Here is a 17,789-nt window from a genome sequence, read left to right as displayed (position 1 = left end):
TGCCGGAGAGGAGACTACGATCAAAGTGCCGTGTATCGTGATTAGATCGTTGAACGAAGGAGAGGTCAGTCATCGAGGAAAGATCGCATAACAAACGTTCGTGCCTTCTCGTTGAATCTCTCAAGATAATGAATCAGAATTTCGCCGCCTACCTAGTTTCGTAATGGGAAAACGTTAGACGTTGGACGCTTCTAGAAAATGCATGCTTGCTAGAAAAATCATTTACGTTATAAATAGGTACGTATTATCAAGATAGACGTATCGTTCGTAAGGAACAGTCGATTGCACTCGATTACAGCGACAAAGGCTACGTATCGTTCGTTTCACCCAACAGTGTAGAAATCGTGTCAAAATAATTGTCCATTATTCGTAAGTTATTGGCAAGCAACGAATTCGTAAGGGAACAGTTGCGTCCACGTCGTTAAGCCGGGACAGCGAGCAAGGCATCGGGGCTCGATCGGCGTTGGAACATGGTCGGCCACACGCGGTCAATCGGCGTCGCAGATGGCCGAGCTGCGCGCCTGTGCGGCCTGCAGCCACAGAGAAAAGATGCACCGTTATCCTGGCTCCTAGAAGAAGGAGCAAAAGGTCTGTAAGCGTGGCGCGGCGTGCCTCGAGCCTTCTATAGAGGTTACGAAGCGCACTCGCAATGCACTCTGCTGCATCCATGCGCGCGATATCGTTGACCACACCCACCTTCTCTCGCTCTCCGTCTCGGAACGGTGAGAGGAACGCCGGCAGCAGGACAGCTAGAGGAGAGAGAAACAGCTCGAGTTCTCAGGTATCGTGGCATCGATCGTGTGCATTTGCATCCACGATCCACAGTTGCTCCACTTGCCCGCGAAACACCCGTCTGCACGGGGGAGAAAAATGTGACTCGAGCCGCACGATGCGGTTTCGTCTCGTTGTTTTCACGTTCTTTCATTTCTACTGTTTGTGGTTTGTTTCATCGCGCGACGTACTCTTACCCGCTTCCCCCCTCCATGCATTCTTATCATATATTCATTTATTTATTTATTTATTTATTTATTTATAATATATTTATAAACGCAGATTTCGCTGCTCGAAAGCATCGCCGTTCCGTTACGTGCCGATACATACTCCTATTTCTATCGATTCCTTCGTCTCGATATCCAAGCCTTGCAAATTGCTTTGCTTGCTAATTATATTCGCTACTGTCGGCTTGTACGATTTCGTCTATCTTTTATCTATCATCGCCTGTACCATGTGTTAGAAATCTAATATACTATACTGTGCTATATGTATATAAAATATATATTAAAATAGAATATATCACATGTTGGAATTATTCGTTAGGGAGGATTCGATCGCGCGAGGTATTCTTTGCTGCACAGAGACGCAGCAAGATTGGAAACTGCGAGTTGCGTGAAAGTGAAGAGAGAGAGAGAAAGAGAGAGAGAGAGAGTGGTTCGCGAGCAGAAGGACAAAGTGGCGAGGACACGAATCGAATTCTATTAATATGGAACGCAATTACCATGTTTTGAAATTCATTTTCTTATAATATATCTTATAATTGTGATCAGGGAGCAAAGAAAAGTCGTCGTTACTTTGACGTTTCGTCGATTTGCAAATCGTAGAACGCATTTTTCGCTAGTTGGATAGAACAGCGGCAAACTCGCAGAGATTGCTCTGCAGGAAACGCCGTTAGGCCGTTTAGCATTTTCCAATGGCCAACGATTAATGGTAAAAGAAACGAAAGGACAAGGACGCATAGATTTCGCGATACAATCGTATAGATTTACGCGTGTTATCGTAAATCGTGGTGAGAAAAACACGCCCATCCTTCCTCGTCGTGAAAGGATAAGGAGTGTATCCTAGCCGGAACGTTGGATCGGATAGGAACGTCGATCCTCTGGTATCCTTGTCTCGTCTGTCTTCGTTTATTACGTTGTATTATAACTTAACGATTAACGAGTCGTTTCTAGCCACCAAGAAACTGTTTCGTTCTCGCCAGTAGACCGTACGAAAGGCGTCGGGACGTTCTATATATGAAACGGCGACGAAACACGCAATCGCGTTTTCTTTCTGCTCGATGTGTGAAACGTGCGCGTCGAAATGCTAGAGCCGTGGTAAAGTTTATCCTTCGCTTGCAAAACAACTATTTACGGTCGACTATTGGCGAGAAAGTTCCGGCGATTCGCGCGAAATGCATATGTAGATAACGTCGATCGCGATTCCTATCCGTTTAACTTTCTAAAACGAAGGGTGATGACAAAGGGAAACGATGTATATAACGAAAGCCTTGTATTTTTCTCCTTTTTCTCCTTTTTCTCCTTTTCTTCTCTGCTCCTCCTCTTATTCGCACTTTCGTTGGTTCACCTCGCTTTTTGGTAAGCTCGCTTCCCGTAGCTTAACCCAAGACGCCAAGTATTACGATACAAATCTCGCCATACAAATGTACGCGTGTTACGTATTTGTTTATTGGTCCGCGTTCGAAATTCCGTTTGCGATAAAGAAATTCGCTGACATTCTCACGCCCGTGCTTTTAGATTCTCGATTCTAGATCGTTGCGTAACATCGTGTTATATTAGTCGTCAAAGACAGAGCAACTTCAACCAGTGAATGGCGGAAAACACATACACTTTCAGCCTCTCCTAGCTCTCCAATTCAAACTCGCTGTTTCGTACTTGAACTTTGGCGATCTCGCATTGAACTCTGCAGTTTTTGTAAATTTATTTCGCCAAATTATTTATCGACAAACAAAAGATTTCGCGTCGATTGCGCGTCGATTGAAATTTATCGATTCTCTATCGGACGAATAGAATTGTTAAAGTTTGACATCTTCTTAAATTACACGCTGGAAATTTATATACGCAGAAGGAATATAAATTATTGGCAGATCGTTGAGAAATAGAGTCGCAACAATTGTAGATAAAGCATGTGACCCGTGAGAAATTAGTATAAAACGTTGCGAGTATAAGCGATGATAATTAAGCGATCGTCTGGAGATAAAAAAGGGTGGCGAAAGTAGTCGCTTATAGAACGATCGGATGAATTAGCACGGCGCCGAAACGAAAAGAAAAATTTCCATCCATCTTCTGCGGTCTAGAAATCTCTATAGAGCGACTAGTGACAATCGGAAAGGTCACAACCTGCCACGACGACCAACTCGTTCCAGAATTCGTCGAGATCGCTCGTGAGATCGCACTCTCAAACTTTTCCCACTGTCTGCTGCACTCTTTTCCGCGATACAGCTAAATATTTCCTATGCTCTCGCGACGCCTTCTTATTTCGTGGCTCAGCGTGATTCGTGCGGCCGCGAGCGTGACTCCCCGTTTATCGAAACGAAGCGGGCATTTTGTCGGGATCCCCGGCGACTCCACGTCCAATACGCCATAGATATATTATCGATAAGTCGACGGCATTCGCGCGTGGGAGATGGCCGCGGTGCGGGTAACACACGCGGGTCTGCCACGCCCCGAACAATTACCGAGAAGTCGAGGCGGTAAATCAGTCGCCAGACTATGAAACTACGAGACCGGGACACGTATTATCCCAAGAAAGCCGCCGATTCCTCGTGGAAATCCTCCATTTACTCGGATGCCGCGCCGCGTTCCATTGCTTCCGAGCGATTCATTGCTGTTAGTCGATTGCCCTTTACGAAATTTCCCAAATGATAAATAATAGACACCGTGATTTATTCGTCTTGTGTAAAATTTATTCGGAAGCAGACGAAGCAATTTATTTCGCTTTCGACGACAATTTCTAACGTAGATTTATGACAGCAGGTTCACAAGGAAACATCAGGTTCAATCGAATCACCAAACACGACTAAAGAAAACGAAACTTTTCTTTCTATTTCAAATTCTTTTATCATCGCGCCTTTCGAAACATTTTTCTACCGAAAAACGAAGCTACAAATATGCGATTGTACGTGTCTATAGTTTCTTTGCCAAATAAACAGCAACAACTGAAAAGCCGTTCAATCGGTTAATGCGAACGACTAAAAGGCGAACGACTCGGAGAGAAGCGAACTCGTGCAGCTTCCCAGGACCGACAAGATGGTGGTGGGCGCGAGCAGCCAGCGGAGATAGCGTATCAGGAGCCGGCGACGGTGAAAAACGCCTGAGCACCATGCACCGCGCGTTGCGCACCGAGCACCGAGCACCGAGCACCGAGCACCGAGCACCGAGCATCGAGCATCGAGCATCGAGCATCGAACACTCGAGCAGTGACGGTGTTGTGACCTGGGTGTGGCGCGGCCGCCGCGACTCGCGGAGATCTCTCGCATATGTGTAACCGTTGGAACGGCCCGCGAGAACGCTCTCCTCTCCCCTTCGTGTGTCCGGGAGTGTGGAGTGTGGAACCGGGCGAAAGCATAGGCTATGCCCCTTATATCCATGAGAAATACGGATAGACGTTGTGCAATCACCTTGTACGCCTGTGCTTTCTTTTTTCTCAGTCAAAACGTTTCGGTGAACTGTACGCGCGCGTGTATGTATATTATGAACACGATTAATACACGGTACTATTTATAACGGGTAAACGCGTAACCAAGTTTCACGCGTACGCGAAGGCAAACGGGATATTACGAGCGGTAATTAAAACGCTCTGATTATTTCTATTCTTTTACGCGTCTGATCGATCGTTGCTCTTATTTGCGATTTACCAGAGATCGCGTGAACATCCTGTGCCGCATTGGTCAGGTGGTTGGGAACGCGACTTTCTCGTTTCGGAAGGCTTCTTCGTTTGCATGTTTCTCGGTTTTCAAGAAAATAGATCTGTAATGGTTTCAGAGTGGCCAGTAAAACCTCCACGACTACATACAGCCGTTTCGCCAAAAATCATTCTTTTCTCCTACCAACCCTACTTATCGATTCCTTCGTTACTTCCAAGCTTTCTTACTTTGCAAAAAAAAAAAAAAAAAAAAAATAAAAAGCCATTATACTCGATAGTTTAGAAATCTCCCTCTCACTCGTCCATTTGTTTCTCTTTTTTTTCGTACTCTCCTCAAAGCCAACAAATCCTCGATAGGGAAGACGCCTTCCGATTTTCTCGTTCGTCGTAGTCGGTTTCTTCTTTCTTTGGATCTTTGGTGGAAAAAGGTCGGTCTTCTCGTTTCTTTCGACCGTTCTTGGGCGTTCGTGGTAGCCGGCTCGTCGGCTTCCCGGCGAGAGACGGCACATTTTTAACGAATATCACGCACGCACGCGATATCCTGTTCGACGTCCGAATCGTTTGCGATCGCTCGCGTTGAACGTTTGCGATCGCGGTCGCGATCGATAATTCATCGTTGGTCAAAGGATTCTGCTCGATCCTCGCACGATACATATACATACATACACGCATACACGTATACACGTATACACGTGTACGCACATACGTACATTTACGTACGAGGAAAGGCTCCGAACGACGCGTCGCGCCCTTTCGCTAATTGGATACTCCATGGTGATCATCGCGCCTTTTTCTTATTTTCAGCTTCCTTTTCTTCATTTTTTCTCTGTCTTCGCTTCTTACGCGCTGGTAAATTGCAAATTGTCTGGAATTTCGTTCATAATTATCCGTAAATCGAACGAGCAAACTCGATTATATCGTTTGCGTAACAATAGTAAATTGTGAAATTGCAGACTTGGATCAACTTAAATTAATTACGCTGTTGCGTAGTCGGTGTCGCGCAACATGCGCGTAATGTAACGTTATAAATTGATTTTTCAAACGATATGCCTGACATGCCTGGTTCTTCCGTTCAATCTTCATTTCGAAATATAGTACAAGATCGGACAAATTGAAAATGCCGTTCAACCCGACGTATCCGTCGTGTATCAATTGCCGTGAAAATTTTGCAAGCTGCACGTATTATGAAACGAACGTTTACGTTTACGTTCACGTGGATCGGCAAACGTAGTTGTGGATTCGTTCGTTTTCCCGATGGGTGCAACTGGTCGGCAACGCGTAATATCTTAGCGGAATGGTTCGAGTTTAAGGTCGATTAAGCGGCAGGAAAATGTTGGTAGCACAAAGTCGGAAACTTTTGCCTCGAAATAATGCAAACGTTGTTCCGTTCGTTGAAACATCTTTTCGACTAAAGGTCGATCGTTAGCGACTCGTACGAGGAACGCGCGTCTCTCGCGTCTTCCGCCGCGTCTCGCGGCTAGCGCGAACCGGAAAAACCACGATTCAGAGAGGGCAGTTTTCTTCGGCCGCGTCCTTTCCCGTCACGCAGCTGGGTTGGCCAATTACCAGCGATTAATCGAGTCGGCCGGCGGAAAAAACGCCAGCCAAGGAACCCGTCTTTGATGGCGAACCTCCGTCTTGGGAATCGCGATATAGCTTCGCGGGTTTCGTTTTACGTCGACTAGTTCTCCACCTTATTCAGAGTTTCAGGAAGTTTAAACACGCGGTACGCAGAACGGATAAGAAACAAATACAATTAATCGTTTTCATCGGCTACGTAATTTCGAGCAGTAACGATAGACGTCTGTCCTAGTTTATATTTCTGCCTTTTTCCGCCTGATATTCCGAAACTTTGGAAATTAGTATGTAAAATCTATCGTACGAAAACTGTTCGAGTCGTTGCATCTCGATATCTTCATAGCCGAACCGTGAAACAACCTAATAAATATATCTCGTCGATTGCCAATTCGTCTTACGAACGCAACCGCCATTCCGGCCATCGACCATTACCCACGAATAAATTTTCCGCAAAGTGGAATCTCCTTGGGCAAGCTCCAGGACGCTTCTCGCCATCGTCCATAATCGTTTTCGCGATTACGACCGCCAGGAATCGGCAGTGATCGCCGATCGGAGAGAAGCGCGTCGTTCCGTTCTAAGAAAAGCATTTCGCGTCGCAGGCGTCGCAGCCAATCAACAGCGAGAATTCGACAGAGAATTTCAAGCACGTTGGCAGAAACGCAATCAGCTTTACGAGCGCGTCGGCTTTCCGGATTTTTTCTATCCCTTCCGGCGAATCATACTTGATTCCGCCCCGCCTTCTCCTATCCACGAATTTACAGTTATCCGTGAGATGTACGCGTCGGGGTGGGGTGGGTACTTGTTCTCCTCCTTCTTCCTCTTCTTCTTCAAGTCCGACACTCTTTCCGATTGCTGCAGATTTTTCTTCGAAGGCGGAAAAAAGAAGCGAAAGGAAAGGGGCGCGGTTCGAAGAGACGTCCGAGTCATCGGATTTTCGTCGTCGATCTCTTGCGTGAAATTAGCTGTTTATACGACCGTTAGCTCGGCCTCGGCCAACGTCGGTCGTATCAGCGTGTCTAGATGCCGCGTGTACATACGATGCGAGCTTGCATCGGAATAGGAGAAACGGAGATTCTTAGGGGAAATGTTGGAGAGGATTTACGGTTAACTGTGCCGGATATACGACAGACTGGAGGGCGTGTTTTCATAGAAAAAGAGGTACGGCTATTGCCGTCATTTTTCTCCGCGATACTGTACGCGTGGTACATCTGTGCCAGGCATTAGGCAAATAGCAAATGAAAAACGCGAATGCGTATACGTTGCGCGTACTCGAAGCTTGCTTTCCACCGTTTCTTCTACAGTTATTCCGCAAAATTTCTTAGATATGTACGACCGAAAAAGGAATTGCAAAACAATTACCACAGCAGCACCATCCGAGATTGCGATTCGAAGGAAAATTTATTACAGCACGTTTCGTTCGCTTAACCTTAACCAAGTCTTTCGACGAGGAAACAGCCATCCTCGCGCATCTCCTTCTCTCATTCCCTCGATGAGATATCCGATCAGATCTTCTTTTCGTTCGATTCGGTGAATAACAACGCGGTCACCGGCGGCGATTCACCTGCCCTGCGACTCGTCGTTACGTCGCGTCGCCTGCATCAACGTCATCGCCGAGGACGATCGAAGCGGACGACTCTCCTTCTCCCTCCCTCTTCTCTCTCTCTCTCTCTCTCTCTCTCTCTCTCTCTCTCGTTCAGGTAGCTGAAAGACTGCTGCAGTCGCGACCGTTAATCGCGAAAATCATCCGGCCTCTCGCAGGTGCTCGCCGTCTATCGCTTCTTTTCTTCCGTGCAACTCAACCTTTGACCCTAAGATGCTCGCCAGGCCAGCCACTTTGATCACTGGAAACTCGAAACTCGAAACACTCGTCTTATTATATCGACCCACCGTCGTTACGGCTGCCTTCGTTGGTAGAGACTTGGTTTCTGCTCCAGTTACGTTGATCGAGAATTCGAGAGACGAAACGAAAACGCGACCAGCAACACAGCGTTTGATCGTTTGAGAAAACAAATCTTCGTACACGTTCCGTTGTAAGCAAAGGAAATGGGTCGAGCGACTACTCGTCGAAATTTCTTTTTATTCGACACGCCACGATTAAAATACCAAAATGATGGAAAGTATGTCTCTTTGCCTAAATAATTCAGGCCTAACCTCGACCTTTTCTCTCCATAAAATAACGTTAAATTCCGCGATGTTAAATTACCGGAGCGTCCGAAACAAAAGTCCCGTATCTTTCATATCGACTTGCCTTTATTTCCTCTCATTTATCTCGTTAACATCTTCGGAGCAACATTTTCTGCTTGTACGTCGATGTTGGAGAAACGCGAGAAATTCTTGCGAATATTCGCAAACGAGGCAAGGAACGAGGTTGATTGGGACCGAGAGAAGAATTTCTCTTTAACGCGTGGATTCCGTGACGCGGGCTCTCTTCCATAATTAAACCAAACATGGATCAGGCTTGTTCTCGAGCCAAGTCGTCAGTCCGCCATCGTCCAAGGGTTCGTCGCAAACCAGCGTTTTCAACGTTTCCACCATTTTGTCGATTATTCGCCCAAACTTGAACATCCGAATGACTCTGCTCTCGATATGGATCTTCAAAGGATTCTGCGACCGCACGGTAATGCCAACGATGTGTTTTATGGGCGTCGTCGACCTCGCCAGCATCGCAGTGTACAAGCGCATATCTCGAGCAACAGCAAATTGCCTTTTTTTCTCCTCTCTCTCTCTCTCTTTCTCTCTCTCTCTTTCTCTTTCTGCGAAAACACCTACGCATTCTACATCTGCCACTTATATCAGTGTCACTGATTCTTACGATATCAACCGTATTGTTTGAAAAATCCACCCTTAGCATACTCTCGTTACACATTCTAAAATCTAAGATGCGATTACAAAATACCTGTGTAACGTAATAATCGTGGAAACGCGCTTGCTTCAACGTTACGCGATCCAAGGCATCGATGAGTTTTCGTCTCGTATCACGGATTGCCAATAACAATGGTTTTCGATGCGCATTAACGTTATAACCATTAAGCCCATTAGCCGAATGCCAAGCGGCATCTTTGAAGCTGCTGTTTGTTCGCTTCCTCGATGCTAGTAATCGACCGATACCACGCTCGGTACAGCGATACATATTCAGCGTGACTCGGAACACGGTCTGCAAATACATACATACATGCATGTATGTACGTAGGAAGCAGAGAAACGAAGCAACGCGCATTTAAATTAGAAAATCATCGATCGCTCGTTGGAAAAGGATTCGCGAGCCATTTCGTAGCGATATTCGATGGTGGTAAAAGGTAAAAGCGTTTCGCGTAGGACGCGAACGCACGCTCGATGGGTGGTGGCGGCTGTTGTTGATTAATAACGCGCACGATGCACTTTGTTACCTCACGCATCGATTACGTCCCACGTGGAATTCGCGCGCACCATCCAAGACGACTGTTAACGATATTACGTATAACGTATACGACATCGAGATCCAGTTGCACGAATCCTCTGTCACGTAGGTGAACGCGCGTCTAAAGCAACTGCGTGACGTAGAATATGTACTCGGGTAACTAGGATCGTGTAAAGGAAGAAAGTTGTTGATTCTTGTTGATTCGGCTTAAAATAGCAGTTTTGGACATAACGAAAGCTTCGTTCGTCAAGATTTTGTCGGAGAAAATCTTATTCCGCATATCGTTCGTTGCATCGTATCGTTGGTTAATTTTCCTTTTTCGCTACGGTTTATAAAGCGAACATTTTATTTCTAGACAAGACAATTTCTCTTCCAAGTAAAATCTATCACGTAGAAAAGTATCCGATCGACGGCCGATAATTTTACAAGTGACGTTTCATTAAAAGTTCTTCCTCCCTCTGATTCTGAAATCTAAGCGAATAGGATAACACGTTGAGCTCGCGTTCCACTATACGCTATTAAGACGGTATACTTTCGTGTCCGTGGATTCGTATTCACGTTCGTTAAGCGTTCGTTCGAAGCTAAACGTAAAAGCATATAGATGCAGAAGGAAAAAGGAGGGAAGAGAAGGAGGAAGAGAGGTGAGAGGCGCTCTCGATGCTGAACGAAGGGATTGGAAGAGGATGGATCGTGGATAGTGGATAGTGGATCCGCGAGCCGTGTCTTGGCTTTCGCATAGTTTATCAATGCGCGTAGGCTGGTTGGAGAACAGCGGCAAGGCAAGGCGCGACGCGGCGAGGCAATAGATTACAATTATCCGAACACGCCTGGCTAAACGTGGGAGTTGCCAGCACGGACACGAACGACCGCGAACGGCGCGGATTCGATTCTCGCCTTCTCTGCTTCTCGCCGAACCCAAATTGCATTCGACCAATTCTATCATCGTTGTACGCCTTTCTCCCTTTCCAGGCCGTTTGCACGAACCAACGAACGAACAAGCGAACGATGGAAAATTGGTGCGACGCGACCACATCGTGCTTCGCACTCTTCCATCGTTCCTCGCTTTTCACTTTTAACAGTTTATTCTCTTCGAGTCTTTAAATTCTCGTCCCGTAACACATGGGTGCGAAGATCACAGAGAAAAGCCGATCGTATTAATGGCGACAAGTCCTTTAAAACAAGATCGAAACAGACAAACACAGTGCGATACGAGAATGCTCCAAGAAGAAAAATCAGTGCACGCTGCTCAATGATTCATGATGCGCGTAAATTGTTACCTATCGATACTAAAGATTCGAGAGGAAACGACGAGGATATGCCACCGTGTACAGCGTACGTGCGTTCACAGCTGAATTAGCCGCATCATTGTCCGAATGGAAAAACAGACAGAGAAATATTAATGCGAATACGATAAAAATCCGTGCGTCATCCGGTTGACGAACGGCAGCGACGTTTCCGCGAACAACCGATGGAATTTACAACGTCGTATTCGTATTCAAGGTGCTATAATCACATAGCCTTTTTTTATTTCTACAATACGAATATACATATGTATATACATACTTTACTTTACTTTGACGACACAAGATGATAAATTTGCATCTAACTATGGATTAGACTTCAACGGCCATTCATCGGACAGTGGTAAATTTTTATATCCTTTTGTTTTTCGATAAACCGAAAACGTTGCGTACAACGTCGAGTAGCTTTCTCCTCTTTGGCGTATATGGCGAAAATAGATTCGTCCGCAGCAGCGATTCCGCCGATCAGTTTTGTCTGACGCGGCATTCGCGCTCTGTTCGATCGAATCCTTGTAACGCGGAAGGCCAAGTATCTCGAACGATAACTTTCTCCCATTGAGAAGTCATCGCTAGCCAGCCGTATACGGCCAAAGAATTTCTCGATAGTCGCGCTTACGATCCGTTACTCAATTCCCTGGCTTATTCTTCTAAATGAACTCCGCGCCAATTAAGCGGCCAGACCATTTGGATCGCGTCTGAAATCAGCGGAAATTGTATTACAGTAGACGTCGTCCACTTTCTTTCTTCTTCTATACAGGAATTCTTTTGTAAAAGATATATCAAACGATCATCGTAAGATTGATTATCAGAAGATCTCGTACCTTTCGCATTTTGCTGCTTGTATTTCAGCGTCGTCATATTTTTTCACCTGACATTTCATCCCAATCGGTTGGTTTAAATATTTTCATTCAATTACCTTAGAACGCGAAGCAGTATCTTCGATGCAGCAGCGTTAAAGCCAAGTTGACGTTAAAGCTGAAGAAAATCGAATGAGATGGATGAGTTATTCGTTGTTAAAACTTGTTCATCGTCGGTCAGTTGTTATTACTGTCGATAATTGACACGATTATCGACATCATCGGCGTTAGACGGCGTATAAGAAGGCGAGAGCAAAAAAAAAAAAAAAAAAAAAACGCAAAGAGTCGATCGATCATAGACGCAATTAGCGGTGGTCGTTTATCTGGTTGATCCGGGTTCGGTGCCCCTTCTCGATTGCCGCGTCTAATCGAAGATGTATCGAAGGTAAAATCGAAAGGCTGATCCTGTCTGTCTTACGACTCGGTTCGCCTGCTCCGCGATATTCGTAATTTCGCGAGTCGCGCTACATACGAAAAAATCATTACACGTGTATGTGGGTGTATATTACTTCCAATTATACTCAAAGATGAAAGCGAACCTTTGAGAGATAGTCAAACGATTTATTAACAATTAATTACACAAAACACGCGAGATTCATACCCGCAGCTTACAAGCTCATCCGCCTCCACTCTCCTTGTAACACACTCTCCGATAATACATTTCGTAACCGAAAAATTTGACAAAAGTTCGTATCATGTACAGAAATATTATGTCGTATTTAGCTCGTATCGGGAGAATAATTTCGTTCGCCGTTGTTTCAGGTTTCACTGGCACCCAGTGCGAGATCGACATCGACGAGTGCGCGGCAAAGCCATGCCTGAACAGAGGCGTCTGCACCGACCTGATCAATTCCTTTAAATGCAACTGTGCCAACGGATTTGCTGGTTCTCACTGTCAAATCAATATAGACGACTGCGCCTCGTCACCGTGCAAGAACGGCGGTATCTGTCAGGATTCTATAGCCAAGTACACGTGCGACTGCCCGCCAGGATTCACCGGAGCATCCTGCGAAACCAACATCAACGACTGCCAATCCAATCCTTGCCACAGCGGCACTTGCATCGATGGCGAGAACAGCTTCAGCTGCAATTGCTTCCCAGGATTCACCGGCAAACTGTGTCAGACGCAGATCGACGAGTGCGAGAGCAATCCCTGCCAATTTGGAGGAAGGTGCGAAGACCGTATTAATGGTTACCAATGTATTTGTAGACCTGGCACGTCTGGAACAAACTGCGAGGTGAACGTGAACGAATGTTATAGCAATCCATGTAGAAACGGAGCCAAGTGTATCGACGGGATCAATAGGTGAGCCCATGGTTCGTTAGTTATGGGGATCGTTTATCGGGTGTTGGCGGCTTACCGCGATCGCAATCGATTTGAAACGCACGATTCTACGTTTTGCCCATTTTAACCGCAACTTTAATACAACATTGACGACTCTTGTTTTACCGATGCGTTAATTCGCGCCTACTTCTACTACTAATTTCGATGGGCGATGCGCGTTTTACAGTTTCTGTCGTTACGTTCTGTCTGTCAGTTACAGTCGTTTAAACGTATCTTCGCGAAACGTGTCGACGTTGCGTGTTTCAAAATTTTGTAGCGGAATAAACGGTGGACGGTAAGAGTTAATCGTATCCTCAGTGGACACGGTATGTTTTCTTTCAGATACTCGTGCGAGTGCGAGCCGGGATTCACCGGTCAACACTGTGAAACGGATATCAACGAGTGCGCCAGCAATCCCTGCGCCAACGGCGGACGGTGCATAGATTTGATAAATGGCTTCCGGTGCGATTGTCCTCGTGGTTACTACGACGCTAGATGTTTAAGCGACGTGGACGAATGCGCCAGCAATCCTTGCGTGAACGGCGGCACTTGCGAGGACGGTGTCAACCAGTTTATCTGCCACTGTTTGCCCGGTTATGGAGGCAAGAGATGCGAGGCTGACATCGACGAATGCGGCTCGAATCCTTGTCAACACGGTGGCACTTGCAACGACCATCTCAATGGATACAGCTGCAAGTGCCTAGCTGGATACGCTGGTACTAATTGCGAGACAAATATCGACGATTGCGCGGACAATCCTTGCCAGAACGGCGGTTCTTGCATCGACCTCGTCAACGATTATAAATGCGTTTGCGAATTGCCACACACGGGCAGGAACTGCGAGGACAAGCTGGATCCTTGTTCACCTAACAAGTACGAATTTCACTGTTTCACTTCATTAAATTTTTCCCACCTTCTTTTCTTCGAACGACGCCACATTCTTCTTTGCATAACGGACACCACCTCCTTGTCTAAAGGTAGTCGATTTTCATGAATTTCTCTCGGCAAAACTATCCTTTGAAATTGGAGTACGGTACGAAACCTTGGAATAATATGAAAAAAGGGCCAAGCGGCAAGATATTTTCCTAATCAACTATGTATATAGACGATTTTTCAAGAAATAACTGATATAAAAGTGTAGAATCGAACGATTATCCGACGCGTATATTTGAAAAAAAAAAAAAAAGAAAATGTTTTATAATCCATTATCCTATTATTCTATTATCCTATTATCCTCTTATCATTACCACCTGTACCACCTGTTATCTCTGCTTTCGAATCACAGATGTCTTCATGGCGCCAAGTGTTCACCATCCTCAAATTTCCTCGATTTCGCCTGCACTTGCACGGTCGGTTACACTGGCAGACTCTGCGACGAGGACGTCGACGAGTGTGTAATGACCTCTCCATGCAGAAACGGTGCTACCTGCAGAAACACCAATGGCTCGTACCAGTGCCTTTGTGCAAAGGGCTACGAAGGTCGAGACTGTATCATTAACACCGATGACTGCGCCTCCTGTAAGTATCGAGTATTAACCTATATCATTACATAGGTATTTATTATAGTATTACATATTTATAATATTATATATAATATACAAGTATATATTTATAATACTATGTATATTAATCGTCCAAGTACACGCCAATCTAAGCAATGTCTATTTATCATTTCCAGTTCCCTGTCAGAATGGCGGCACGTGTCTGGATGGTATCGGCGACTATACCTGTCTCTGCGTAGATGGCTTCAGTGGCAAACACTGCGAGATCGATGTAGACGAATGTTTGTCACAACCATGTCAAAACGGTGCAATCTGCAAAGAATACGTAAACTCGTACACTTGTCAATGTCAACTCGGATTCTCCGGTATAAATTGTCAAACCAACGACGAAGATTGCACCGACAGTAGCTGCATGAATGGCGGTAAATGCATCGACGGCATCAACAACTATACGTGTGTCTGCAAACCTGGTTACACCGGTTCAAACTGCCAGTATCGCATCAACGAATGCGACAGTTTGCCCTGTCTGAATGGAGCCACCTGTCACGACCACGTTCAGTATTACACTTGCCACTGCCCTTACGGATATACCGGAGCCAGATGCGATCAGTATGTCGATTGGTGTGCGGATAATCCTTGCGAGAACCAGGCTACCTGCGTCCAGCACAAAAATAAGTACCAATGTAATTGTTCTCCTGGTTGGACCGGCAAAGTCTGCGACGTTGAGATGGTTTCTTGCAAAGACGCGGCTATAAGGAAAGGAGTGCCGGAGAAAAATCTGTGTAATAACGGCACCTGCGAGGACATAGGTAATAGTCACCGTTGTCACTGCCTAGAAGGATACACAGGTTCTTATTGTCAAGAAGAAGTCAACGAGTGTGACTCTGCCCCGTGTCAAAACGGTGCTACTTGCAAGGATCTCGTTGGATCTTATCAGTGTCAGTGTACGAAAGGTTTCCAAGGGCAAAATTGCGAGCTTAACGTGGACGATTGCCGGCCTAATCCTTGCCAGAACGGCGGCACGTGTCACGATCTGATCAGTAACTTCAGTTGCTCCTGTCCTCCTGGTACTTTAGGCTTCATATGCGAGCTGAACGTGGACGACTGTGCTGTCGGCACTTGCCATAACAATGGTACCTGTACCGACAAAGTCGGCGGATTCGAATGCAAATGTCCTCCAGGCTTCGTGGGACCTAGATGCGAGGGTGACATCAACGAGTGCTTGTCCAATCCTTGTTCTTCGCCAGGGACTCAGGATTGTGTGCAATTAGTCAACAACTATCACTGCAACTGCAAACCTGGCTACATGGGACGCCACTGCGAGGTGAAAGTGAACTTCTGCGACAGCTCACCGTGTCAAAATGGAGGCGTTTGCACCGCGAAGCAAGCTGGACACACTTGTCTCTGCCCTAGTGACTATTACGGAAACAATTGCGAATTTGCCGGCTCTTATTGCGACAGAGAGCCTTGCTTGAATGGCGGTACTTGCAGAGTGGCCGAAACCGACGTTGGATACAGATGTTATTGTCCCCCTGGAACGACCGGAACACACTGCGAGATAGACGCGAGAGACGAATGCGCCAGTAATCCGTGCCAACAATCCAATGCCGTTTGCAAAAACCTTCTTGGCGATTACGCTTGCGATTGCCCGCCCAAGTGGACCGGTAAGAACTGCGAAATTTACGATCCCAACTACGGAGGAGGTATCTTTGGCAGTCCGAGCTCCAACATCCCGAAAACCATGAACGCGTATGATCTTGATTTGGAATTGGAGAGAAAAAAATGCATTGAGAACAGATGCGAGGAGAAGTCTGGTAACCACCATTGTGACGAGGAATGTAACAGATACGCTTGCAACTTCGACGGAAATGACTGTTCCTTGGGTATTAATCCGTGGCGTAATTGCACTGCTCCTATCAACTGTTGGGACGTTTTCATGAACGACGTTTGCGACGAGGTTTGCAACAATGCCCAGTGTTTGTTCGATGGAAGGGACTGCGAAAGGAAATTGGCACCGTGCAAGTAAGTATTACAATATCATTCAGATACTTGTACGCGTACATCTGTCTTATCGTAATAATAATAATATAATAATCTTGTTCGATCCCTTTTCTCATTTCTACAGTCCTATCTATGACGCTTACTGTCGCAAACACTACGCCAACGGGCACTGCGATTATGGCTGCAACAACGAGGAATGTAATTGGGACGGTCTGGATTGTGACAGGGAACCGCCATCATTGGCAGAAGGTGTGATTTCAGTAGTGGTAAGGATGGACATGCAGACATTCCGCTCCAACGTGGTCGCATTTCTCAGAGACATCGGTCACGAATTAAGAACCACTTTAAGAGTAAAGCAAGACGAACTCGGCAACGATATGATATATCCCTGGAAGAGAGAAAGAGACCCCGGTATGCGTACCAACTTCTTTGGTCGACCGACCACCATCTACACAAACACGCAAAGTGGTGTAATCGCCTATTTGGAGATCGACAACAGAAAATGTACCGTTACCCAAGGAGCAGTGTGTTTCCCATCAGCTAACGAAGCGGCGGAATATCTGGCAGCCACTGCGTCCAAACACTCCTTATCTCGCAACTTCCCGATCGAACAAGTCCGAGGGGTCGTGGGGCCACAGGGTCCAGAGTACCCGGACGCTCCAACCAACTACAAGTACGTTTTCATCGGTATCGTGATCGTGGTACTTGGAGGATTGTTGGTCGGTGTGCTGGTCACGGCGCAAAGGAAACGAGCGGTGGGTGTCACTTGGTTCCCAGAAGGTTTTTTACGCACCAACAGCGGAAGCGGACAGCGTCGTAGATCGAGAAGACGAGGTCCAGATGGTCAAGAAATGAGAAACTTGAACAAACAACCGTCGGTGAATTGCATGGATCTTGATGTAGGGAATGGACGGGCGCAACAATGGTCGGACGACGAGTCGGATTTACCACCTTCGAAGAGGATGAGAGCGATAGAACCTGGATACGCCAGCGATCACACCGCCATTACGGATTACGAGGAAACGGAGCCGCGAATGTGGACTCAGCAGCATTTGGACGCCGCGGAGATTCGTAGACCGGACGCCGGAGTTTTGACACCGCCTAGTCTCGAACATGGCCAAGACGTGGACGCCAGAGGACCTTGTGGAATGACACCATTGATGGTCGCTGCTGTACGAGGTGGAGGATTAG

The 17,789-nt window shown here is 46.3% G+C and overlaps 1 protein-coding gene and 1 long non-coding RNA gene across 3 annotated transcripts in view; one reads left to right on the top strand and one right to left on the bottom strand.

The window, feature by feature from the left end:
• Window positions 1–17,789, top strand: part of LOC126864577 (neurogenic locus Notch protein) — a 185,745-nt gene that overhangs the window by 165,316 nt on the left and 2,640 nt on the right. For both annotated transcript variants that reach the window (XM_050616030.1, XM_050616031.1), the window contains 5 exons: window positions 12,534–13,077; window positions 13,438–13,968; window positions 14,381–14,613; window positions 14,774–16,619; window positions 16,723–17,789. The exon at window positions 16,723–17,789 is cut by the window's right edge and continues 717 nt beyond it. In XM_050616030.1, the coding sequence (XP_050471987.1) occupies window positions 12,534–13,077; window positions 13,438–13,968; window positions 14,381–14,613; window positions 14,774–16,619; window positions 16,723–17,789 (4,221 nt within the window). The remainder of the gene's footprint in view (window positions 1–12,533; window positions 13,078–13,437; window positions 13,969–14,380; window positions 14,614–14,773; window positions 16,620–16,722) is intronic.
• LOC126864599 (uncharacterized) lies at window positions 11,263–12,489 on the bottom strand. The gene is made up of 3 exons (XR_007689242.1): window positions 12,351–12,489; window positions 11,736–11,889; window positions 11,263–11,609 (listed from the first exon to the last, which is right to left on the bottom strand). It is a non-coding gene; the product is annotated as an uncharacterized LOC126864599 (long non-coding RNA).

Source organism: Bombus huntii, chromosome 4, assembly GCF_024542735.1.
Source record: "Bombus huntii isolate Logan2020A chromosome 4, iyBomHunt1.1, whole genome shotgun sequence".
NCBI lineage: Eukaryota > Metazoa > Arthropoda > Insecta > Hymenoptera > Apidae > Bombus > Bombus huntii.
This window is presented reverse-complemented; position numbering and strand designations above follow the sequence as displayed.